A 26,370-nucleotide genomic window follows, 5' to 3' on the forward strand; every position below is an offset into this window, starting at 1 on the left:
AGAATAGTTAATTTATGACCATGGCAAAGAACATGCTTACTCCTTCTAACAATCTTATTAAATTAAGTTTACATTTCTTAAGCATGGAAGAACTTGAAGGAGTTAACTTTTATTGACTTTTGACAAACTTATAAATATTAAATTTCTAATTGAGGTCAATTTTAGTAGGAATAATAATCCTATTAAAAATTTTAATATTTTTTAAATAACTCTAGAGGTACAAGGAAATCAAGTTTGAAGAATTGGGTCTAGAATCAGAACTTAGACCCTAATTCTAAAGGTTTTTTCTTTTTTTTTTTCTAACATAAAAATCAAGAAGTCTCAAATATGTAATAGTCTTCGAGTGGAACCATCGCACCCTACCTATAAACCACAATCCATCCGTTTGAGCTAACGAATCAGATGGATAAGTCATAATTGAAACTCAACTCTTAATCTCTTTAATAGTCGCAAATAATATATTGTTTACATAGATTTAAACTTGAACCCACAATCTTATAACACTCAAGTTCTCAAATGTGTGCGAAAGATAGTCCGTGGGTAACCCGATGGATTAACCCTAACCCTAAAGTTATTCAAGCTAGAACAACAACAAAAAAGGCACAAGACTAAGCATACGCCCAAATTGTATGGTTGGCTAACCAAGCTCACCCAAAAGATCTGATCCATTCACATGATACATCCTAATCCTTTATCGATCTTGTAGTAAATCTATATAAAGGCATAAGTTTCTAAAAATTAAGTATTTTATTAATTATGTATTGATTATATCATTATTACATCATTTAATTTTAAATATAGTGCTTGACTTAAATATTAAAAGAGTCGATTCAATAGGAGGACTGAGCCCAAGTTTCTAAGATGATCAAAATTTAATTAAATTGGTGTTTGACCGCCGAAATGGTATAATTTAATTAGATTTGTTTATACAAGTTTCTTCATACAAATAAAATAACAAGTCATATCATATTTTTTATTTTTTATTTTTATTATGTACTAAAAGGAATTTTTAAAAATTTAGAAGACAAATAATAACAAAAATGATTTTTTTTTACTTCAATATATACTTAAAAGAATTCAAAAATCTAAAAAGAGCATAAACCAAAGCACTAACATATCTATAGGATTGAAGCTGGAAGAAGATAAAGCTTTTAATTTTATTTTACAAATTACGTGTTCTATGTGAATATAATTTTATAATTTTATGTCATTCTTAAGAAGAAGAAGTTATTATAATTTTATAACCTCTTATTATTAAGGGGGTGTTTGGCACTCAATGCTTATAAGTTATCAGTGAAACTTAAATATTGTATAACTTATTTAGTTATATGTTTGTTAAACACTACTGAGCTTAAATATTATTTTAATAACGTTTTAAAAAAACTTCCCTCCAAATTTTCGGAGAACGTGTTATTGACAAAGTAATTCACAATTTTGCTCTCAAACAACACTTATATTTTTAACCTTATTTCTCTTCTTCATCCATTTGCCTTCTATGTCGTCGCATTTGTTTGTACCCTCTATCGCCATCGTTACCTCTATCTCCTCCATGACAATCGTCACCTCCAGCCTCATTCCTATCGCCGTGGCATCCATCATCATCATCGTCACCTCCATCTCTGTCTATCATTATCATCTCCATCGTCGTCTTCTCTATTTCTATATATATACAAATATATTAATTTAATATATATATTTAATGTTTTTATAAATTAAACTTAAATTTTAACCTAAAATATTATATTAATATATTTTTTAATAATTATATATAATTTATCAACATCTAATGATAAAAATTTTATCAATTTAATATTAATTTATATATTTTTATTAAAAATTAATATTTTTATAAATTTTATTTATATTATTCAACAACATATATGTTTTAATCTTTTTATTAAGTTCTGAAAACTTCTCAGTTTTTTAAATTAAATACAAAATTATATAAATAACAAATTAAAACATATTTAATCAAACATATTATCAACTTAAAAGTTAACCAATTTTAAAATTTTACCTAACTTTTAAGTAGAAAGACTTAAAAGCCATATTAAAAAAGAGTAAGCCAAACAACCTCTAACTTTTCTAGCCAAATATACCCAATTTACCTCGACTTTTTTTTGGTAAAAAAGAATTTTATTAAATAAAAAATTACAAAAGCATCTACATCTTAATATTAAGTTATATCTCAAATATCACAACAAAAGACTAATCAAGCGAACAAAGAAAATCATCTAAACAAAGAAACAAGAAAAAAAAAAAAAAACTATACAACCATATACAAAAGTCAAAAAAGATGTCTTTGAAAGTCTACATCTTAAGCTACCTCTTGCTTTAACCGACTAAGATAGCAATAATATTATTTTTCAAAAACTAATACCATCGGGATAAGAAGAATTTACATCTTATAAAAAATATATGTTTGGTAAAATTTTCAAATATAAACTCCCTCTCCTTCCTTGGAAAACAAAAACAAAAAAAATCATGATAATTGCAATTTTTAAATTTTGGGATTTTGTACCTTTTTTTAATTTGTCATCTCCTTCCTACGGCCATCTAGTTTCCCTATATATATGTAAGCCAAGCAAGAAGATCACTCAACTCAGAACAAAAAAGAAGAATGAATCGTATCGACCCAAATTGAGCCTCTGGTCCAATCCAGCTCTATTTTGGCTAATGGCCCAATCTTGGCCCCTAGCCCGATCTTAACCCTACACCAACCTACAACAGCATCATTGCAGTTGCATGTTGGATACTCCCACTCACACCCGCTCAAGATCCTATTCTCATTAATAGCGAATCTCATCCATATTAATGAAGGTCTCGTCGACACCATGCCACTGTTAAGAAACCTCATCAGCATTGAATATCTAGTCCCATCACCCTACAAACACACGACACATACATACAAGATGACATCTCCTTCTATATAAACCAACTCTCATTAGAGCCAATGTATGTTCTTCTCTAGTCTATTGATACTCTTCCATTTTACTCTCTTACTTACTTGAGTATCGGAGTGCTTGCAGGTGCCAGCTACCTCCAAGAGTTCATTCCTTGTCGTCACGAGCTCACGTCCGATCGCCTCCCTTTTGGGCCAGAAGGAACATCTAGTTAAAGCAACAAATCCGCCTAGCTTCCCCTTCTCTAGCTTGAATACTCACTTCTCGAGCATCCGACCTAAGGGTCTATGGATCGTACCGACCCAAATCGAGCATCTGGCCCAATCCAGTTCTATCTTGGCCCATGGACCAATCAAGCTCTATCTTAGGCCGATCTCAGCCCCCAACCTGATCCTGGCCCTGCGTCAGCCTGCAAAAGCATCATTTGCAGCCGCATGTTGGATACTCTCACGTCTACTCAAGATCTCATCCTCATTAATGGCAAATCTCATCCTCATTAACGACGAATTCCATCCACATTAATGAGGGTCTCATCGGCACCATGCCACCGTCAATGAGCTCCATCGACGCCAGATATCTAATCTCATCACCCTACAAATACACTACGCATACATACAAGAAGGCATCTCCTCTTTCTATATAAATCAGCTCTCACCAGAGGCAATGTATGTTCTTCTCTAGTCTACTGATACTCTATCATTTTACTCTCCTACTTACTTGAGCTTCGGAGTGTTTGCAGGTGCCAGCCGTCCCCTAGAGTCCATTCCTTACCATCGCGAGCTCATGTTCAACTACCTCCCTTTTGGGCCAAAATGAACAAAGAGATTGTTCATCAATGGCAAAAAAAGACAAAGTGAAGTTGTTGGGAGCATGGTTTAGCCCGTTCGTGTGCAGGGTAAAATGGGCGATGAACTTGAAAGGCATTTAGTACAAGTACTTGGAGCAAGACCTCGCCAACAAGAGTTCTTTCCTCCTGCACTGCAACCCAATTCACTGGAAGGTGTCGGTTCTGCTTCAAGATGGCAAAGCCATTGCCAAGTCCATCGTCATTCTCAAATATCTCAACGAGGTCTGGAAAGAGAATCCTATACTCCCGTTGGAGCCCCATGAAAGAGCCACGACTCGCTTCTGGGCCATCTTTGTTGAAAATAAGGTATCTTCTCTCTCTTTCTTTCTCTCATATACTAGGATGGGACAATCTCTCATATCAGTTAATGAAATTATGAGGTAAAAATGAGTCACTCTCTTCCCCCCGAGTGCCCTTCATGTGTGTGCGCGTGTGTATTGTATAGTTCACAGAGGTGGTGACGAGAATGCACATTGTGGATGCAGAAGAGCAAGAAAGAGCAGAGAAGAAGCACAGGAAGCCCTAGCAGTGCTAGAAGGAGAGCTCAAGAGCAAGGGAAGCAAGTTCTTCAGGGGAGAAGCAATTGGGCCGGTGGACCTGGTCTTGGGATGGATGGCCACATGGCTGGAACCCATTGAACGATTGTCCTCTGCCAAAGTGTTTGATCCACTTAAATTTCCCTCTTTGAAAGCTTGGATGGAGGCTTTCATGGAGTTGCCTCTCATCAGAGATAGCTCCCCATCTAAGGCCAGCTTGGGTCCACCCCTCCAACAAGTCCGCAACTTTAATGTTTTAGCTGTGAGGAAATAGTGAGATATCATATCATATGCCCACAAAGTTTAATTTACAGCAGCTTCGGGTGAATCTTGCAGTTTGATGTAATTTTGGTTTAGGTTTGTGCTTGTGAGATTTTACGTAAATTTTATTGCTAAAGAAGGTATTGACCATACGAGTAGGTCATAGTGGTCTGGTTTGTAACATAAGTTCAAAGCTTTTTGTATGTTTATGTTACTCTTTTGAATGAGTAGTGGCAATAAGTTATGAATAGCTACTGAATTGGGAATAATTTAAATTGCTTCATGAATCAATTTACTTCAAATTTGGCAATGAATTTTAACCCAGTTTTAGTTGAGTTTAATGCCAAAGCATTTAGTAATCTCTATTTTCTCTTTTAAGAGAAGAGAAAGGCTAAGGAATATTCTATTCGCAGCCCACGTATTTCTCAGTGCAGCCCACACCCTCGCCAAAATTTTTAATAATTTTAAAAATTTTCTATTTTACCCCCATAACCCACTCTCTTCGCCGACCACCCCTAATTGCCATCTCATCTCTCTCTTTCTCCCTCGCATCATATACATACAAACACATGCATATATATATATAAATATATATACGCGCGGCGGCCATGACTGCCGACCCACTACCATTGCCAAGGTCAATCGTTGACCCATTGCCATCGAAGGACACACATACTCTCTCTCTCTCTCTGCGACGGCCGCAAGGTGGGTTGATAATGGCAGTCCACCCATCACCATTATCAAGGTGGGTCAACCCACTGCGATCGGAGGTCCTTGGACCCCCCCAACCAGTTCCAAGAGCCCCTGATGGGCATGGGTCGAGGAACTCCCTGACCCACCGCGACTGGGGGTTCTCGGGGACTCTAGGAACCCTTGATCGCCCAGGGTCAAGGGTCATTTATTTTTTAATTATTTAATATTTTTTATTTTTTAATTAAATATTTGATATTTAAAAATATTTTTTTAAAAAAAATTGATCTAATTGTGTTATGTAGCGTAATATGGCAGCATTGTCACTCGACTGCGTAATATTAGGTGGACCTTTTATGTATCCACCAGTTCTTGAAATAACATCATCAGGAGTACTACCGAGTCAATTTCAACACCCACCGCACTAGTAGATACCCAATGAAAAATCAAAAAATGATCACCTAATTAATTTATGTTGTCCTATAATTATAATTGACTTGTAAATAATTGGAGTACTTACCCATTAAATTTTACTTATCAAATTTATTTATGTATATACAGAGGCAAAATAAAATATATGTATATTACGTATACATACATTTTCTTTATGTATTTATGTATATACATACTTAAGAATTTAATATAAAATTTTGTAGAAAAAAATATAAATACATAAATCGATCCCCAATCGAAGGAAGTCGGGAAACCCTGGGTTCCCCGACCACCCACGGTTAAGGCTGGCAATAAGGCGAGTTGAGCCAAGCTAAGCTTAGCTCGAACTCAAATCGGTTGATTTTAGCTTGGCTCATAGCTCGACTCGAACTTAATATGAACTGATTTTTTTAGCTCAATGTCAACTCAATGATGACTACGAGCTGGCTCAGTTCAGCTCAAAACTAACTATCACATTACTTTTATGTATATATATATTTTTTAAATAATATGTTTATAAAATTATTAAGTATTAAGTAATAAATATCTTTTTATTTAATAAATTTATAAAATTAATATATATAAGTATATCGAACTAGCTCGTGAGCCAAATAAGTCGAGATAATGATAGCTCAAGCTCGACTCATTTGTATCACAAACTAACTTATTGATATCGAGTCGAGTCTTGAACCAACTCACGAGTAGCTCAGCTTATTACCAGCCCTACCCGCGGTGGGGAACCCTTCACTTCTCCCATCGTGGGTGGTTAGGGAACCCAAGCTTCCCCAACAGCGAGGGGTCATGGAAACCAAGCTTCCCCAACTACCCGCAGTTAGGGGACCCAAGCAATGGCGGTGGGTCAGTCGCCATCGCCGACCCACCTCACGGTCGTCGCACAGAGAGAGAGAGAAAGTGCCTTCCAATGGCGGTGGGTCGATGGCTGACCTTGGCAATGGGAGTGGGTCGACAACCATGGCGGCCGCATGCATATGTGTGTGTATATATATATATATATATATATGAATATTTGTGTATATGGTGTGAATAAGAAAGAGAAAGAGATAAGGTAATGGTCACCAACGGAGAGACTGGGTCGTGGGAGTAAAAAAAGAATTTTAAAATTATTAAAAAAATTGGCTGGGGCGTGGGCTGCACTGAGAAATACGTGCGCTGCGAATAGAATTTACGAAAGGCTAAACAGATGCCACGATTTTGGGCGTCCTTCCCATTTATTAGTAAGGGTAGGTTGCAATTAAACGCACCATCATTATAATAATAAATGCTACAAATAAAATATTATACCAGAGATAAATTTGATAAATAACCCTCACCGACTCTGATAAAATATTATTATCAATTTTGGGTATCCTGCCAGTTTGTGAGAATTATTAATTAAATTTCTTTGTGGATATAATATTTTCTTGTCTATATGTATAGAGAAGGGTTACAGGCTAAAGTATAATAATAAATGCGTTATATTTTAAAACATGTAATTTCTTTTCTATATTAAATTTCTTTATGGATGTAAGTGTGGGTTGATGTGAGCACAGCAGTAGGTGAAGCAGAGGAAGAATATAACAGGAGAAGAGGAGAGTGTGAACAGAGCAGAAGGTGAAGCAGAGGAAGAACATCATAGAAGAGAAGAGGAGAGTTTGCAATATATCAATGGCAGAAATAGGAGAAGGGGAAGAAGTGAAGCTGCTGGGAGTATGGTTCAGCCCATTCGTGAGCAGGGTGAAATGGGCGTTGAAGATGAAGGGCATCCAGTACGAGTACCTGGAGGATGACCTCGCCAACAAGAGCCCACTCCTCCTCCAATCCAACCCCTTTTACCGCAAAGTCCCCGTCCTGCTTCACCACGCCAAACCCATCGCCGAATCCATCATCATCCTCGAATATATCGACCAGATCTGGCGGTCCAACCCTATCCTGCCGCCGGAGCCCCATCAGAGAGCCTTGGCTCGATTCTGGGCCAAGTTTGCTGAAGATAAGGTGCTTTCTGTGTGCGCGCGCGCATATATATATATATATGATGTATGTATGTATGTATCTTTAGGTAGATGCTGACTATTTCTTGCATCTACCTAAAGATGCAAGAAATGGACTTAACTCATGCAGAACCCAACCAAAACTTAACAGTTAATTGATATTCTGTCTATATGCAGTTCACAGAAGTGGTGAGGAGAGTGCTACTTGTGGATGGGGAAGAGAAAAAGCGAGCAGAGAAGGAAGCACAGGAAGCCCTAGCGGTGCTAGAAGGAGAGCTCAAGAGCAAGGGCAGCAAGTTCTTTGGAGGGGAAGCAATTGGGCTGGTGGACCTTGTCATGGGATGGATTGCCATATGGCTCGAACCCATTGAGCAAGTGTCCGGTGCCAAAGTGTTTGACCCAGAGAAGTTTCCCTCTTTGAAAGCTTGGATGGAAGCTTTCGTGGAGTTGCCTCTCATCCAAGATTGCTCCCCATCAAAGGCTAGCCTGGTTCCAGCCCTCCAACAAGTCCGCGACATTGCTTTGGCTAGGTCTAAGAAGGCACACTGAAATCCCTTTTGCCAAGAAAGTTTAATGTAGTAGTTCTAATTAAGTTGAAATTTGTGAGATTACGCAACTCTCTGGATTTGCCTGCGGAATTTTTGTGCTCTTTATTATTACCAAATTGTTGGATCACCCAAATGAGGAGCTATTAGCCCCTAATGATTTGATCTAGCAAGGGTTCAAATCTCTTTAAAAACATATATTACATACAAACTAATTTAGTTTCCTAACTTTGTTACTGTAACTGACAAGAGGAGCAGGCAGAAGTAACAAATAATTAATTAAGAAGCAGAGTGTCAGCCGTTCAATCCTCACAATTTTGTTTGAACAGGTAGTGATAGTGATCCATTCCAAGATGCCAGCCAAAGCCGACAACATGCGAGTTGTATGTTACTGTTGCATATATTATGAAGAATAATGATTGATGGTTGGCCCAACTCTCAAGATTGTGGTTGTTAAACGCATGCAAGGGTAGAATGAGAAATTTACCCATTTGATCTAATTATTGGCCCGGCCCTAAATGGAAAAAGGAAAAAAAAAAAAAAAGTGTTTCTTGTCATGGAAATAGTTGTCAATAATGCGTTAATTAGATAAAGTGCAAAATGGGTAGAAAGAGGACAAGTACAATGGCAAAAGCATTCACCCTTTTCAGCTTCAGGCATGTGGTAGGCAATAGACATCCATATCGACAACCGTTCAATACTTGACTAAAATCCAAAGTCACGGACGGCCATTGGAAAACAAATTTACCCCTTTGCTAAACCAATAATAAAATCCAATCTCACCAGCTTCGAGGCAGCGAGTCTGCAACCACCATTATCTAGTCGATGAGATAAATTCTTGTATAAACTTAGTCTAACCATGAGATTTAACCATTCGAAATTTTAAACTTGCCTCTAATTGGCTTAGTCTACCTTACATAGATAAACTAATAAGTCTACATAAGAATTCAACAAATTAACTTGGTATTCAAATTGCAAAATTAATGTACATCTTAACAACCATTTTCAAATTATATTTTTCATGCTGCTATAGTTTATAAAAAAATAACTAAGTAATTAATTAACTATTCAATACCTCGACAATATTTTTTTTTTTCAATTTTGGACGAAGAATCATATGATGCATACAATGCCGTCATCTATAGTTAGAGCTGCAGGAAGCACTGCAACCAGTAGACTAGAAAAATACTCTGTCCCCCACAGTACCATATATTTATTTCTATGGCTCTGAACGTGTCCCATACAAATGAATGCATAATGAATTAATTATAGGAACAAGAAGATCAAAATAAGAGTCTGTATACAAAGGCAGAAGAAAGGGCAAGAAGTGAAGGTGCTGGCAGTACCTGGAACGAGATCTCAGACAATAAGAGCTTTTTTCTCCTAGACTGCAGGCAAGCCAGTTGATGAACAAGTCCCGGTTTTGCTTCAAAATGGCAAACCGGTGCTCAAGCCGCCGTCATTATCAATAAAATATCTCGATGAGATGTGGAAACAGAACCCTATATTGCCCCAGAGACCTCATCAGAGAGCCATGGCTCGCTTCTGGGTAAACTAATCAGTAATCATCAGTGCTAATCCCAGTTTTCTGGTAGCGAGGACTATATGGAAAATTCGATGAATTTGATAAGATAAAAAACACAGAACAAGGTACCACTACCCAAGGTGGGCTCAGTGGCAATGACGGTCAGGAACATCACCTTGGGCATCCGAGGTTAATGGGTTTGATTTCTAGCTAGCCTCACTAAGACTTGGGTGCTCCCATGCCACAAAATCTGTGGGTTTAAGTAGTGGGGAGACCAGTGATGCTGCCAACGAGGTCTTGGCAGGGTATGAAACTGGCCAAGTGTGCCGAGAGACTGAAGACAAATTTTGCAATCCGTTTGGCTTCCCTGAGAATATGGTACTGAGTCAGCCTCTTGCCCTTTTAATTTGGAGGGACAATAAATAAATAAATAAAAGCTGCGAAGTACCTTAAACTTGTACCCTTCATTTTCTTTCCAGGGACAAGGAGGGTTCGCAGAAAAGAAAACCAAAGAAAGAAGTACCTGCGTTCAGAGAATAAATTTTCAAACTTCAATATTAAGGAAATGGCGTTCAACTCAGGGATAATTCCATTGTGCTTACTTGTTCACCCTCTTCTGTAATTTGCCGTCCAAAGTTACTCCTTTTCAGCTGGATGAGTTAATTGTTAGAAATTGGAATATAAAAACACACGCCCTGTCTAATCAAATTTTCCTACTTACCACATTTACATAGGATTTTAACTTTTAACCATGATGCCAGATCCTTGAGGCAAGAACCTCTAAGAGACTTCATGGTAGAACAAGAACCCGGATCAGAGGAGCTGCTCTTGCATCTGATAATCAATTTAGCATGTTACCTGTAGATTTACTACCTCAAAACCAGATAAAAAAATGGTTTAGCTAGCTCTGGATATTGTCATATCATTGCAGCAATATGCAAGCAACATAAAAGTCACGGGTTAAATACATGCTGAAAGGAACAGATAAAAAATAAACACAAAAATTAGAAAAAGGAAAAGAAAAAGAGGGAAGCAGTGAGAATATTGTCACTCATCTAACAATGACCACAGAGAATCTATGCACTAAAAAGGGGATACAGCAAGTGTCCTGTTCTAATAAAATTAGTAAAACCAATGTTACATACACAATTGTAACTCAATTATGTTTGTATGTCCAATAAATATGAAGGGTAATGATGGTATGGGAAAGGCGTCTGACACTTGTACCCAAATTGGACATTTGAATAATTGTTTTACCAAATCTGAAGACAGAAAACTCAAGTTAGTAACGAAAATGTCAAACTTTGATACTAATAAAGATAGAACTCTCATTGTTTTTCTCTAAATTATATTAAAAATATACTTCTCAATAACAACATCGTCCTATTTTAGCATAAAACACAACACACAATGTATTTTAATATTAACATGAACACCAGCCCATTCTAATTTTAAACCATGTAGATTTGAGGATTTAAGTAGAGCTAACAAGTTAACAAGTAGACACGGGACTCAACACTCATTTGAATCCCCATACAGACTAAAATGATAGGGTACAATTTCGACTAAAGGATTGGGATTGTCCTATTAGTGTCAGTGAAGAACTTTATCAGAAATATATGCTTCTTAGGTTTCATGTATGTAGACAATGTTTTAAATTGAAATTGACATGGTAACTGCTGCGATGGAGATGGAGGATTTTGGTCTACTTTCTTTTTTCATCTATGTAGTGTTCAGATCTTGGTCAGGGAGAAAGAATGGAGATATCAGTCAGCATTTTTTTTGTCTTGCTAAATCAATTATGATCCATCCATTTTTGTAAATGACTCCAAAGTCCCAAGTATAAAAGGGTAAGCATTCATTCAATTTAGAAAAACAAGAGAATTGACCATTTTTCATTTCAAACATAAATGAATTTACCCAATAAATTCATGTCAGTAAAGGCACAATATTCCACTTTGATAAATAGATACAAAAAGGGAATATTTTTAAGCATAAATACAAACTATCTGATTTTAGATAAACTATATCTAAAGCAGTGTTCAAAAACGCGGCCTAGGCCGCCTAGGCATTAGGCGGACCTTTGCCGCCCTGAATACATGCAAATCGGCATCCTAGGCGTCGGGCCCGATTAATCGGGTCTAGGCAGGGCCTAGGCGGCCTAGGAGGGGCCTAGGCGGCGGCCCAGGCGGTGTCTAGGTGGCCAAAACGCCAAAATACAAAACAATACCTTGGCACCATTTATATATATATAAATCTCTCTGTCAACTAGTACATCTAATCTATTTATATAAGTTTCATTTGTCTTTAACTTTGATTTATCTAAAACTAACATGAAATTACATCAAAAATTAAAAAAAAAAAAAACAACAGTCCGCCTAAGCGTCCTAGGCGCTAGGCCCCAGTCTGGCGCCCGACTAACGCCTAGCGCGTTTTAGAACACTGATCTAAAGTGACAAATTAAATTAGACAACATACTTTTTTTATTATTATCTTAATATCCAGATTCTTATCACAGTTCAATCTACAGTTTGGCCAGACAGAAACTACTAATAATGTTCAAAGGCCAATGCCAAAAAGTTCATGATGAGCTAACATAACAAACAACATACCTTTCTGAGAGGAGATTGAAAGCACCAAGCCGTACGCTTTGGACAAATCAGCAATACCACAAGTTCCTGATAGTTCCAACAAGATAGCAGAGCAAGGTGCATGATGTTATGACCAATTGTCCGCCTGTACCATTATCAATTATATATAATGTGTGTATAGTATTTATATTCAAATAATGAATACTGCTAAAAAGGGCAAAAAGAAGCAGCAAAAGAATACTAAAGTTACAAGTTCAACTAATATCAATTAGTTTTATGTGGAAATATTTTCCCCTTTTTCTTTTTTTCACCATTTCCTTTTAGAATGTCTAAGGAGAAATTAGGATAAAGAAAAGAATGACGGGAATGCATGCACAAAAATATAATGCAAGGGAATTTATCACATAAGTTATCAACAGATATCTTCATAAGGCAACCGGCTGAAGTGCACAGAGCACGCCAAATACCACATTTTCCCTTCAGGTGTGCATTAGATAAACTCACTTGGCATACGTAATAGCCCACAAACTAAGCATACCAAATAACCTCTGCTACCATTTAGTAAAGAAAATTTTGATTGGATATTCAGTGTTAAATTTTTACCGTCCTAAGAATTATTTATATGAAAATTGGTTTTTTCATAATAATTTTAATTGATTTGAAAATAATTTTATGTTTTATTCTCTGCCAACAAAACCAGTAAAATACTTGCCTCTGTTTTTCACAACTAAGTAACAAGAACATGCCAAGTTTAAATTACAAGGGTCTAAAACTAAACCTAAATCATATTACGTTTCTGTAAAACTAAACCAAAACTGAACTCGGAAGGGTTTATTTGAGAAAGAAAAAAACACACAGATAGACCTTAATACAACACACTAACCTGCTATACGTGTACGACCAGTTTCATACCTATACTTTTTTTTTGGGCTAGTTTAATTGAACTTTTAAAAAGAGGTCAAGTTCATACCAGCTACCCATGCCGGCACAGAGTATCAAGTTGGCACCATTTTAAGAGTTCAAGTATTCAACTGGCCCAGCTGGAAAAATCATGGGCTGACATTACAGAATTTGTATTAAGCCAACAATCTAGAGATAGATACAGGCTATAATCAGTTCAAATATTCATAAACCACATATTACATACCTGATATAATGCATTTAAGAACCAGATGCTAGTACGTAGTATCAGACTAGTTTAATTTTCATCCAACGGCTGCAGAGAAGCCAGCATTTCTAAAGATAAAATGCCACCTCCGTTCTTAACTAATACATTAAATGTTCTTTCTCTTATAAAATCCATCCAACAACTTCATAGCATCAATCTTCTTTCCTGGTTTTGCAAGGTTATAACTGATATACTTAACCGTAGTTTCAGATGGGATAAACCCCTTGTCATTCATCTCTACAAATAACTTCTTTGCCTCAGCTTGATATGATTTTCTTAGCATCCTGTCCAGCCCTGCCTGTTCTGATAGCTTGCTCCAGCCACTAATTAGTATGTCATAAGTTGAAGAATTAGGTGGCACTCCTCTAACTTGCATCTCATTCATAAGCTCTCCAGCTTGCTTCATCTTTCCCATGCTGGCAAAATCACTGATAAGGGTGTTATAAGTACCAGCTTGGGGAACAAAACCTTTCATTATCATGTCACAGTAAAGCTTTATTGCTTCCTTCTTATTTCCCATCTTTGCGTTCCAATAAACCAAAATATTATATGTATTACCATTGGGAACAAAGCCTCTTTCCTTCATTTCCTCAATTAATCCAGCAGCCTCATGCATCAAACCAGCAGCAAAGAGACCCCTTAAAAGAAAATTGTAGGTTGCAATATTAGGCGAAACCCCTTCATTCAACATTTGAGAGTATGTAGCCAAAGCCCTTTGTAAATGGCTACCTTTGCAGTATCCACATATAAGTGCATTGAAAGTGATAACATCGGCTGAAAAGCCTTTTGTTGTCATCTCCTCTAATACTGAAGTTGCCTTTTTGGTCATTCCTAGTCTGCATAAAATGGTTATAAGATTGTTATAAACCATGCGATCAAGTTTAAGTCCCATATTTATAAGCTGTTTATGCCGAAGAAGAACTGGCTCGGCCCTTTTATGTGCAGAAACTGCCTCAAGCACAAACCTATGAGTAGCTGGAGTAGGACAAAACCCCAAGATCATCAAGTCATTCAACAAATCCATTGCTTTATCAACTTCACCTGCTTTACAAAGCCCTCCAACCATAGTGTTACAAGTGATTGTATTAGGCATTAACCCATTACTCTTCATCTCATCCCAAAGTTTAAGAGCGTTTGCCAAGTTACCCTCTTTACAAAAAGCATTCATCATTGTGTTATACGTAGCAACATCTGGAGCCAACCCAGACTGCCTCACTCCAGTATAAAGAGATCCTGGCTCATATTTGCCAAGTCTCAAGAGCCCATTAATTAACACATTATATGCAATAACATCAAACCCTAAATTCTTTTCTGTCATTTCTTGGACTGTATTAAGTGCCGCAGACTCCTTACCCTGTTTGAAGAATCCATCCATCAGAGAAGTGTAATTAACACGATCAGGTGACAGTCCCCTGGACATCATATCCCTAAATAATGCCTCAGCCTCATCCATTCTTCCCTCTCTTTTAAAATTGTTGACGAATGCATCAAGTATGAAGTTATTCTCAATCACCCCTCTCAATTTCATGTCCCTGAAGAAGTTAAGAGCAGTTTCTTGTTTACCAGCCTTCAGATAACCATCAATCAGGATGCCAAAAGTCAAAACATTTGGAACAACACTCTGATCCACCATCTTTCTGAAGACATTAGCTGCTCTATCAAGCATTCCGTTTTTTATGTAGCCATTAATAATTGAGGAGTATGTAATGATGTTGGGAGGAATGTGTTTTGCCTCCATTTCTTGCAGTAAAGATTGGACCCCCTTCATATCCCCAATTTTACTGCGCCCATCAATCAACGCAGAATAGGTAATGTTGTTAGGAACTAAGTCAAGATTTAGAAGAGAGCAAAACATGTACTCAGCATCACCAGGGTTTCCAACTTTAAAGAGCCCATCAATTAATTCAGTGCACAATATCTCATCAAAAGCAATGCCACGAACTACCATTTGACCTAGAAGGGCAAAGGCCCCCACAGCATTTCTCGCTTTAAAGAAGGCATCAATGAGAATGGAGTAGGAAACATGATTAGGATTCACACCTATCCTATCCATCTCCTTGAAAAGTGCTTCTGCTTCAGTGAGTCTCCCATGCTTGCAGAAGCCACCAATGATGGAACTATAAGTTACTACATCAGGCAAGAAGCCACTCATAAGGATTTCATCATAGAGACTAAGTGCTTCATCAAGCCCTAACCATTTACAATACCCACTAATAAACGAGGTATATGTGATCAGATTTGGCTTCAATTCCAATCCTCCAACTGCAGACTGTTTGTTTTCAGTACCTTCAATCGTCATAACACTACCACCATTGTCTACACTCTTCTGAGTCTCCAAATGCAGATCAATGACATTGCTGGCCTCTGTGAAATCCCCTAATTTGCAGTGCCCGTCAATCAGAGTGTTATAAGTTATGATATCAGGGAAGAGACCTCCATTCCGAATACTCTCCACCAACTCGACAGCTGCATTCATCTCACCGGCCTTGCAATACCCGTGAAGCAAGGTGTTGAAGCCCACAATATCTCGATAAATCCCCACTGTACCGAGAATACTACCAATGACCCACTCTGCATGTCGTAACATCCCAATCTGGCAAAAACCTTTTACCAGGATATTGCAAGTAAAAGAATCGATAGGTACACCCTTCTTGACCATTTCAGACAACAAACACAGAGCCTGTTGGGCGAGACCTAGTCTACAGAATCCCCAAATTACAGTGTTATGACTAACAGTATCAGTCTCAGAATACCTGAGTAATTCTAAGGCCAAACTAAGGCTTCCAACTTTGCATAGAGAGTGAATGACTATGTTCCGAGAGGCAACATTTGGAACAAACCCACAAGAGAGCATGTCGGAATATACAAGCCATACCTGAGACACTAACCCGGAGGCATTAAATTCCAGAAGCAACCGATTCCAGGAGCGGATGTTGGGTGGAACGAGACCGTAAGTCCTCCGCATGGCGGCGAAAGCGTCAATGGCCTTGGATAATCGACCGCACGAAAGGAATAGTTGGATGAGAGTGCAGAACAGAGATGCATAGTGCTGGTTCCGGGTGTTTCTGGCTCCAAAAGGGGGATTTTGATCGGAAGGTGAAGATGATGAGGTCGAAGAGGACGAGAAATTCACGGACTGGTCCGACGAGAAAAGAGAGCAAACTGAAGATGAGGATGGTGAGGGTAATGACGGGAGCGACGGACGGTAAGAGGAGGAGGAGAGGTTAGGGCTCCTCCCCAAGTGTTTGATAAAATGCATGACCGAAAGTTTCGAATCGGCCGACCGGCTGACCTCAATTCCTCACTATAATGCGACCATCGTCGTTATTATCAGGCTCGTCGGCATGGAGCTCTGACTGGATGGACTCGGCCAGCAGCGGAATCCGGCGGAGAGGATGTGAGAATTGTCGATGAAAATGGGGAAATTTACAAAAATAGGACTGTCGGCAAACAACTTCGTAAAAATAGAACTCTTAATTTTTTTTTACAAAATTATAATTTTTGAGAGTTGAATGGACTAAAATACTCCCAATTTAAATCAGCTTACGATCCCCTTCGTCTTCTTTTTCTCGCACGCACATCCCCAATTGCCCCACTGACCAAAACATCTCTCTCGCTGATCCTCTATTCTAAGCATTTAAGGTTGTTACTTCTTCGTCGGTCTTCGCCTTCAAAGCCATTACAGGTAATTTAAAAATATCTGATATTTGTTAAAGATATCTGTTAAGGATATCGGTAACCAATATCTGTTAACCGATATCGGGCAACTGATATCTGTTAAGGATATACCGATATCGGTTAACAGATATCAGTTACCAATATCCTTAACAGATATCTTTAACAAATATCATATATCATTAACAAATATCTTTAAAACTTATCTGTTAAAGATATCTGTCATGACCACGACAAGAAACTAAAACAGTTGCAGTGAATATATCAATCACGACCGCAATCAACGATGCCATGGCCCTACTGCAATCGTTTTTCTTATTTTCTTGTACATAGCCGCCATTTGTCTCTTTTCCTCTCCCATCAACACAAATACACACAGTATATATATAATATATGATACACAATGGAGAGAGAATGAGAGAGACCCATACCTCTTGAATCATAAATAATATATACACATATATTTAGGTTACAGATAATGGTAAAAGAATAAAAAAATGATAGATGGATATATATATATATGTATCTTATATATATAGAGTAATAGAGAGAGAAGAAAAAATATCTATTGAAAAAGAAGAAGACGAAGAGGATCGTAGGCTGATTTAAATTGGGGGCATTTTAGTCAATTCAACTCTCAAAAGTTATAGTTTTGTAAAAAAAAACTAAGAGTCCTATTTTTGCAAAGTTCTTTGCCGGCCGTCTTATTTTTGAAAATTTCCCATGAAAATGCCAATGTGAGAATTGTCGGCATGGAGCTCTTACTTTGGCTATAGGCTTCTTTTTAAGTTAAAAGTTTGGTAGTGTTTAAGTTGGGCAGCGTTTAAGTTGATAACGTGTTTGGATAAATGTAATTTTAAATTATTAGTATAAAGTTATGCGTTTAGTTTGTAAAAGCTGATAAATTGTTATAACTTGACAAAAAGACTAAAATGGACATGGCACTGAATAATGTAAATAAAATTCATAAAATACAATTTAAAAAAAAATAATTTAATGTCCAATTGGTAAAATACTTACAATTACATATTAATAAATTATAAAATAATTTTAAAAAAAGATAATTTTTTACTTTATATATAAATTTAGATTTATGCATAAAGTAAATCTAAATTTTTGGAAGACATCACTTTAGGAAGCAGAAGAAAGACATCACTAGGAAGCAGGAGATGGTAGCAGACGTGACAAAAAATGAGACCTAAGCAATGGCAACGATGACGGTTGATCTGGAAGTAGGAAGCAGCGATGGCGACTTGCAGGTGGCAATGGCAGCTTGTGACGCTGGAGGCAATGGCAACAATGAGCGACAATGGCAATAATAGGCGATGACACCGACCATTGTGGGAGGAGATTCGACGATGGTAGTAATGGAGGAGGCACATATACTATGGGAGAATAGGGGTCAGAAATGTATAAAGACAAAGAAGTGTAAATATTGAAATTAAAAGAAAGCAAAATTATCATTTCATTTGTTAACTCCAAAAGCTCTCAGAAGTGTTTTTGCAAAAGCTACTGCCTTCAAGCTTTTCTTAAATGCTAATGCAGCTTTGAAGCTGTTGGTAAACACAAAAACGTAAAAAAATAAGTTTTTTTATCTTAAAAGCTATACTAATAGCTTATAAACGATTAAACTACAGTGCCAAACGAAACCTCAACCATCTTCCTTGGCGGTTGGGGGATTTTTTAAATCTTAAACAAAATAAATAATTAATATATAAGAGTTATATTAATTTGAAAATATGGTATAATTAAAATAATAAAAATTTTAAATTATCATGTGAACAAATATCAAAATATAGAGAGTTAAATTAACTTAAGAATATATGTCAAATAATATAAGAGAAATAACAGAAAATTTAAATAATCTTAATATATATTAAAGTAAAAGAGTTGTTACAAACAGTTTTTGCCCAAAAACTATCTCTAAAATTTGCATTAGTTTTCCAATGTTATTAATTAATCAAAAATAAATATTTTATAATGTTTGTTATTATTTGCATTAATTTTTTCAATATTTTCAATGATTTATTATTATTGCATAAATTAAGTTACAATAGTATAAATCAGAATCCATATTTTTAATATTATTGCACATAGTTTTTCGCCAAAAAACTACCTTTAGTTTTTTTTTTTTTTCAAAAAATAATATTCATTTCAATTAAAAACGTGTTATTAAATTTCTCTAAAACTGTGTTATGCAATATTCAGATCATGGATTGTTCGATTTTTGTGTATAGACTACTCTATTATCTGATATTGAAAATTGAAAAATGTGCATCATCAATAACCAATGAGTTTCCCAATGTAATTAATTAATCAAAAATAAATATTTTCTATCATATATTCTCATCAATTAATCCTTCAATCAATCAAAAATAAATATTCTTTATGAGAAATATGAATAGACAACTTAAACTATTAATTAAATCATAAAAAATCGTCCATATTTTTTAATATTTTCAATATTTTGTTATTATTGTATAAATTAAATTTCAATAATATAAATAAAAATCCATATTTTCAATATTATTGCACACAATTTCTCGCCAAAAAACTGCCTTTAGTTTTTTTTTTTTTAGGAAGTAATATTGCTTCCAATTAAAAACGTGTTATATGTTGAATTCTTCTGAAAACGTGTTATGTAATATTCAGATTATGAATTGTTCGATCTTCGCACATAGATTGCTCTATTATCTGATATTGAAAATTAGAAAGTGTGTATCAGGACACGAGATCTTTATTTCAAGGATGTCATTGACTCAATCTAATTTAAGATTGTTGGTCAAGTTTCAGAGAAGACAATATTCTTTAATTGTATCATACGCTATAACCATCAATAAAAGTTAGGGGCAGTCATTGTTGCATGTATAACTTTATTTGAAAAAATCAGTATTCAGTCATGGTCAGTTATATGTAGTTGTATCAAGAGCTACAAGCCGAAATTGTTTAAAGATACTAATGTGCGATAAGGAAAGAGAACAAACAAACTCAACCACAAACGTTATATTCAAATAAGTCTTAAAAAATTTGTAATATTTAATTTTATTATAAATTTCATTTCTTATGAGGTTAACAATTTAATAAAACTAAATTTTGGTGTTTCCAGTATTTATTAAAAGTTCATATATTTTTTTATGTCTCCATTTGTGAATTTATTTTCTTTGTATCGCATCGCATGGGCAAAGAACTAGTTATATCAAAAAATATAAAAGTACATAGACGAAAATATAACTTGATCGTTGTCATGTCTACGGGATTATGTTAATTATGTAGGCCGGATTGAGGCATTAATTTTTTTGGAAGGATTACATTTAATAGTTAATACGGGTATTATATGTTAAATTAGACCCCTATCTATACTAATCAAAATTCTTACATGTCGTAAAAAAATAAAGCGAATTTTTAGAGATAATTTAGGTAACGATACACTTCTCCTTATAAGTATAAAGTCATGAATTTGAATACTTTTTATATCTTTTAATGTAGACATTTTTATGATTTTATATAAAAAAAAGGCTAAAAGAAACTAAAAATATAAGATGATATGAAATATATTTGTCATGAACAAATAAATAAAGATAATTGGTGTAAATCTCACCTAATTAGTTTAGCAATAAATAATGGATCATTAATGTGGAGTGTGAGGATTGGGAAATGTTATAACCACAAGTTTAACAAATAATTTATATAAATTGATGTGATATATATAAATTTATAATTGATGTGTTAGAGATAAAAATTCATTAAAAAATAAAAAATCTAAAAGTTTAGAATAATTTTTTTGATAAAAAATGTATATTTATCTCTGCTCGAGGGTCATAAACAAACACAAATAAGATAATTTTGACATTCAAAAATTTATTAGAGAATTATATAAAAAGGATAAACGTTATCTATAAATATAATAATTTTAATGGATCTCGAAATGTCATGATAAACGTTTTTTTATAATAATTATCATCTTAGGGGATCTCAAAATATATTAAGATAAATATTATTTAGAATAATTATAATTATAAGAAATTTGGGAAAACTTAGTGCTCTTTTATAAGTAAATAAACTCTCGCTTTAAAATGGATACGTTTTTTATATTAATTTCAATATGATTTTTAAATATTTATTATTTTTTGTATTTGATTCAAGTATCAAATATTTGCAAGGAAACTTCTTTACGTATTCTAATCATTTATTTTTTTACAAACTCTAGACGACTTAATGATGATATTTTTATTTTATAAATTTATTATTATATTTGACGACAATAATAATTATAAAATAAAATTATTATAAATTAATGAAAATTATATATCAAACTTATTTGAGAATATAACATTTATTTTGAAAGATTCAGAAATAAATTTTTTTATAAATATGGATCCAAATGCGTAAGAACTCAATAGAAGAATTATGTTGGCATAGCATCGCTGTTTAGAAAAGTGTTCAAATAGTCTGGTGGCCAAAAAGGTTTTGCAAGAGGACTTATTTAAGCTAAAAATCACCTGCACACAAGTTGTTTGTCGAAATGACTAAGCAAACCTCAGTTACACAAGGTAATAGCCGAAGGCATCGGGATGGACGTCGCAAAAAGGTAGGTCTTAGTCTAATGTCATTAGCCTAAAAGGTAAGCAGATTTGAAAACTTTTTAGCAGAGCGAGCATTTCATTTCCGGAGTTCATTCCCCAAAACAGGGGCAGCTTTGGCTTAAGGGGTGGTACCATTTAGGGAATTACGGGCTCAACCAACAACCATTGCATGGGTTTCCAAGTAGCGGCAAAGCCAAGCCAATAGGGCATGATATTGATATACTCAGTTTGTGGTCCGTTTGGTTCTTCCTCTTATCTTAGTGGTTGGGTGTGGTACCACCCCCACAGCCAGACAACACCCAGAGGCTTCAATTCACACCAAATAGTCCGCAAAAAAATAATATATATATTGTTTTTTTTTCTTTTTCTGGGTACAAATTATTGGGTTCTCTACGTTTGTTGAAGTACTATAATGGGTTTTTTTTTTTTGTTAATTTTTTTGTGGGTTCTATTTATAGTTTGTTAATAGCATTTCTTGTATTGTAAGACGTAAACCTAGAAACAACAACAATAATCACTGGGTTATTGAGATGACAGGAGCGTGTGACTGAGACATGGTGCACTTGTTTAGACATGTTTGTATGCTAACAAGCACAAGAAAGACCACATGAGAAAGTGATGGACAATGTGGGGCTGGCTAAAGCCTGAAAGTTGCATCCTTCTGAAAGGGAAGGCGAGGCCAACCAATCTGGACCCACTATTAGTACTGCATACTTTTAGGCTTATCAATGCCTTTTAGCTGCATAAAAGCTTGGTTCAACTGTAATACCCATGAATCTGATCTCACTTTTTGGAACTCTCAAGCAAATTTTAAAGATTATGATGAAAAGCCCAGGAACATGCCAAGCTTTTCCCCAGACAAGACATTTAAGTAATGGTGCATTACGCAGAGGATTTAGTCTGACCGTGAAATTTGTCCCAAACAGAGGCTGAGACAGATTAAACAGTGGCTGGAAGAAGGAATTAATGGTGGAGAGATAAAGAAGGCCAGTACAACTACAACTGCCAGGCTCAGGGGTTCCTTGGAGTAGCATTAAAGACTGCTGCTCTGCAGCAGATGATCAAAGATATTCACCATCTTTGACAGATTGGGTGGAAACAAAAGATGAGGTAGCTTTATATGCAGAAAGGCAGATTCATTTCTTGATGATTTTGGGATGAAGCTCAAGGGCTGTGGCTCTCAGATTCACCTCATGAACATGATTTTCATCACCATCATCATTTTTTTCGTGTTTCTCTCATTACAAAGTAGTACTTCATTGATTGCAGCAGAGTACTTCAATGGCCATGGCCTACAAAGGCTGGATTTTGTGGAGAAGGTCTCAGGAGGGGATGAAAATGGAGAAAAGGAAGCTCTGATACTGGAAAAGTTCAGAGTTTTACTTGGGCTGAAGAGTTTCCATGGTAGAAGTGCTCCATTTGAATACGGATACCCACCATCTCCTTCCCCATCACCAGCCATTGAAGCTCCAGCTCCAGCTCCAATGGTGCCTACACATGTCCATCCCCATCACAGGCTGCATCATTCTCATCCAATTTCACAGCTCCATAAGATTCACAATGAAGATGGAGATAAAGGCAGGGTGAAGAGAATTCTAATATCAGTTCTTGTCTCTGCTGGAGCCGTCATTGTGTTATTTTTCATTGGGTTCATCTGGATACTTCAAAAATTTAGAAGACTGAGAAAGGGATCAAGAATTCCAGCCTCTCTATATGGCAATGAAGGAGGGAATAAGGTAAGTTCCGATCCTGGGTTGGACCTATTTTATCTTGATACATTGGAAACTGCTTTAGAGCCACAGGCATTTGGGCTCAAACAAAATGGTGAAACTGAGAAAGCAGTACCAAAGCAAGACAACTCAAGCAATAAATCAGGTGAAAGAGAAGAATCAAGCCGAGATTCGGTGAGATCTGAGTCTGAGAAAGCCAGTTGTTCTGCTGCTGGAGAAATTACTCCCGTTCATGAGAGTGCAGAGTCAGTGAATTATGAATCTGATGGATGTAACTCTTCAAATGGGGATCAAATAGTCCCTGCTGAAGTTCAATCCTCGGATGATGAATCTTTCCATTCTCTATGCAACTCACATTCATCGAATACCCGGCTTTCTAATGCCTCAGCTGCCAGTCTCAGCGACACTTCAGAAATTTTGTCCCCCAAAGGTGCAAATATGTCACCTTGTTCTATGGAGCTACCGTTTCATGCCCCGCCACCGCCACCGCCACCGCCACCGCCACCGCCTCCCCTTCCTTCCTCACATTTACTCATATCTCCTCGTTCTTCTTATTCTTCAACTCAGATGGCATCCAAAGCTGCAAGTTCTTCCACATTGGCATTTTCATCATCGCCAAGAAATTCAGATTCTTCTTCTGGATCAAATCAAACTCCCAAAACTGACTTGCCGCCTTCACCTCCTGATCCTCCTAAGCCTCCATTGGGCATTCCTCCACCGCCGTGCCCGCTACCCCTCTTCAAAGGGAATGGCAACTCTCTCAAAGGTCCTCCTCCTCCTCCTCCATCTCAGCTCCCACAGTTTGTGCCGCTGGGCAAAGATGGAGCTCCATTGCCAAAACTGAAGCCACTTCACTGGGACAAAGTTAGAGCTGCACCAGATCGATCTATGGTGTGGGACAAGCTGAGATCAAGCTCATTTGAGTAAGATACTTTTCTTTTATATTTTCTGATTCACTTCATCTCTTTATAATTTGTCATTGAACAACTTATGAGATGTGGAACAGATTTGATGAGGAAATGATCGAATCACTCTTTGGCTACAATCTTCAAAATTCTATGAAGAATGATGAAGCAAAGAGCAAAAGCCCTTCTCCAAGCAAGCATGTTCTTGAACCGAAGAGACTGCAGAACATAACAATACTGTCAAAAGCTTTGAATGTCACTGCTCAGCAAGTTTGTGATGCACTACTACAAGGTAAAACTCCTACAGCTTTGAAGACAAAAAAAAGTTCCATCAGTATGGCACAGATGCTGTGATGTTGTTAAATTACAGATCTATGTTAATTGTTGAAATCTCCAAACCTGCAGGGAAAGGCTTGTGCTTGCAACAACTAGAGGCGCTGGCAAAGATGGTACCCACCAAGGAAGAAGAGGCTAAGCTCTCAAGCTATAAGGGAGTCAAGGATGAACTGAGCTCAGTGGAGAAGTTTGTGAAGGAAATGCTTAGCATACCTTTTGCCTTTCTAAGAATTGAAGCTTTGCTTTACAGAGAAACCTTTGAAGATGAGGTAGTTCACCTCAGAAAATCCTTCTCAATGCTAGAGGTAATAATCTAGACATAGAAAGAACAATTTTGATGGAAAATGATATTTTTGAATAATTGATCTTAATGCATTCCTCTATTAGGAAGCCTGCAAGGAACTCAGGTCAAGCCGGCTCTTCCTAAAATTACTGGAAGCGGTCCTCAAAACAGGAAACCGGATGAATGTTGGAACCATCAGAGGAGGTGCCAGGGCATTCAAGCTTGACGCCCTCCTGAAGCTTGCAGATGTGAAAGGAACCGATGGGAGAACTACGCTGCTTCACTTTGTCGTCCAGGAAATTGTTCGGTCAGAAGGAATGAGAGTCTTGGATAGCATTATGGGGAAGATAGATCAGAAAAGGAGGAGCAAAAACTCGGAAGAAGGTGAAGAAGATTTCACGAGGATGGGCCTAGACCTTGTTTCGGGCCTGAGCATCGAGCTCTGCAATGTGAAGAAGACGGCCACAATAGACTTGGATGTCCTTGCCAGCTCTGTCTCCAATTTATCAGATGGAATGGCCAAGTTGCAGCAACTAGTAGGAATATTAAGCGACGAAAACACTGGCAATTTTGTGAACTCAATGAAATCTTTCCTTGTTTATGCAGAGAAGAACATAAAGGAGTTGCAGGAAGATGAAGGCAGAGTCCTCTTGCATGTCAGGCAGATTACAGAATACTTCCATGGAGGTGTGAGCAAAGAGGAAGCCAACCCGCTTCGGATTTTCGTGATTGTCAGAGACTTTCTGGGCATGTTAGATCATGTCTGTAAAGAGCTTAGAGGCTCCAAGGTTCCTCGGAGCCCAAATCCTCTAGCTCCATTCAGGTAGTGTGCATGTGCTTTGTGTGTCTGTCTATATATAGCCTTCTAATGCCTCCATTTCACCAGTGCCCCCAAGCCTGGAAAACAGATATTCTTTTGGATTTGCTTTAGATATGGTGTGTTGAAATAGCAGTTAGTAACATGTGCAGCCAGCTTAGACACTGCAACTTAATGTACAAAACCCTGATCCATTGATGACACACAACACGAGTATTCAAATTACAGAGGACCAAATGTTTGTTTGTTTGTTCTCTTGCAATCTTGAGAGTTTCCTAAACCCTAGCTGTGGTTTGATTGGTTGAAGGAATTACCCTTTCCGACAACCGGTTTTGGACTTTTAATGAAGGTAGAAAGGCCCAACCTCCTATTTTTATCCATGTACTTTTACGTATTTTTTGCATGCTTATTCGAATTTTTTTATTATTTCAATTACACTCGTAGATTTATACTTTCAAATCAATTTAATTCATGAACTTTGACCCATTTTTTAGTGTGATAAGTCAAACTTTTTGTTATTTTGATCAGGGTCGAACCTTTCATGAGGTCCATGAG

The 26,370-nt window shown here is 36.6% G+C and overlaps 3 protein-coding genes across 9 annotated transcripts; 2 read left to right on the plus strand and 1 right to left on the minus strand.

Moving 5' to 3' along the window:
- Positions 1-7,199: 7,199 nt before the first annotated feature.
- LOC127801810 (glutathione transferase GST 23-like) lies at positions 7,200-8,413 on the plus strand. The gene is made up of 2 exons (XM_052337233.1): positions 7,200-7,661; positions 7,835-8,413. The coding sequence occupies exons 1-2, from the start codon at positions 7,335-7,337 to the stop codon at positions 8,204-8,206; spliced, it is 699 nt and encodes a 232-aa protein (XP_052193193.1). The 5' UTR covers positions 7,200-7,334; the 3' UTR covers positions 8,207-8,413.
- A 2,123-nt stretch (positions 8,414-10,536) lies between these two features.
- LOC127801809 (pentatricopeptide repeat-containing protein At5g14770, mitochondrial) lies at positions 10,537-16,899 on the minus strand. 7 transcript variants are annotated; one of them, XM_052337229.1, is made up of 4 exons: positions 13,466-16,899; positions 13,289-13,374; positions 12,340-12,463; positions 10,544-10,561 (listed from the first exon to the last, which is right to left on the minus strand). In XM_052337229.1, exon 1 carries the CDS (start codon positions 16,743-16,745, stop codon positions 13,593-13,595), a length of 3,153 nt encoding a protein of 1,050 aa, XP_052193189.1. In that variant the 5' UTR covers positions 16,746-16,899; the 3' UTR covers positions 10,544-10,561; positions 12,340-12,463; positions 13,289-13,374; positions 13,466-13,592. The 7 variants fall into 7 exon arrangements, with proteins under 7 accessions (XP_052193191.1, XP_052193189.1, XP_052193192.1 ...); XM_052337227.1 differs by lacking the exon at positions 10,544-10,561 and adding an exon at positions 10,566-10,585; XM_052337228.1 differs by lacking the exon at positions 10,544-10,561 and adding an exon at positions 10,575-10,596.
- A 5,464-nt stretch (positions 16,900-22,363) lies between these two features.
- Positions 22,364-26,169, plus strand: LOC127801187 (formin-like protein 11). The gene is made up of 4 exons (XM_052336093.1): positions 22,364-24,397; positions 24,481-24,671; positions 24,785-25,020; positions 25,103-26,169. The coding sequence occupies exons 1-4, from the start codon at positions 22,902-22,904 to the stop codon at positions 25,823-25,825; spliced, it is 2,646 nt and encodes an 881-aa protein (XP_052192053.1). The 5' UTR covers positions 22,364-22,901; the 3' UTR covers positions 25,826-26,169.
- Positions 26,170-26,370: the final 201 nt, after the last annotated feature.

The sequence above is a fragment of the Diospyros lotus genome, chromosome 5 (genome assembly GCF_014633365.1).
Source record: "Diospyros lotus cultivar Yz01 chromosome 5, ASM1463336v1, whole genome shotgun sequence".
Lineage (NCBI taxonomy): Eukaryota > Viridiplantae > Streptophyta > Magnoliopsida > Ericales > Ebenaceae > Diospyros > Diospyros lotus.

Coding starts and splice junctions, on each gene's coding strand:
- LOC127801809 (XM_052337231.1), bottom strand. CDS start 16,745: ATGCATTTTATCAAACACTTGGGGAGGAGCCCTAACCTCTCCTCCTCC.
- LOC127801187 (XM_052336093.1), top strand. CDS start 22,902: ATGAAGCTCAAGGGCTGTGGCTCTCAGATTCACCTCATGAACATGATT. Junction 24,398..24,480: donor CTGAGATCAAGCTCATTTGA/GTAAGATACTTT, acceptor GATGTGGAACAG/ATTTGATGAGGAAATGATCG. Junction 25,021..25,102: donor AATCCTTCTCAATGCTAGAG/GTAATAATCTAG, acceptor TTCCTCTATTAG/GAAGCCTGCAAGGAACTCAG.
- LOC127801810 (XM_052337233.1), top strand. CDS start 7,335: ATGGCAGAAATAGGAGAAGGGGAAGAAGTGAAGCTGCTGGGAGTATGG. Junction 7,662..7,834: donor CCAAGTTTGCTGAAGATAAG/GTGCTTTCTGTG, acceptor GTCTATATGCAG/TTCACAGAAGTGGTGAGGAG.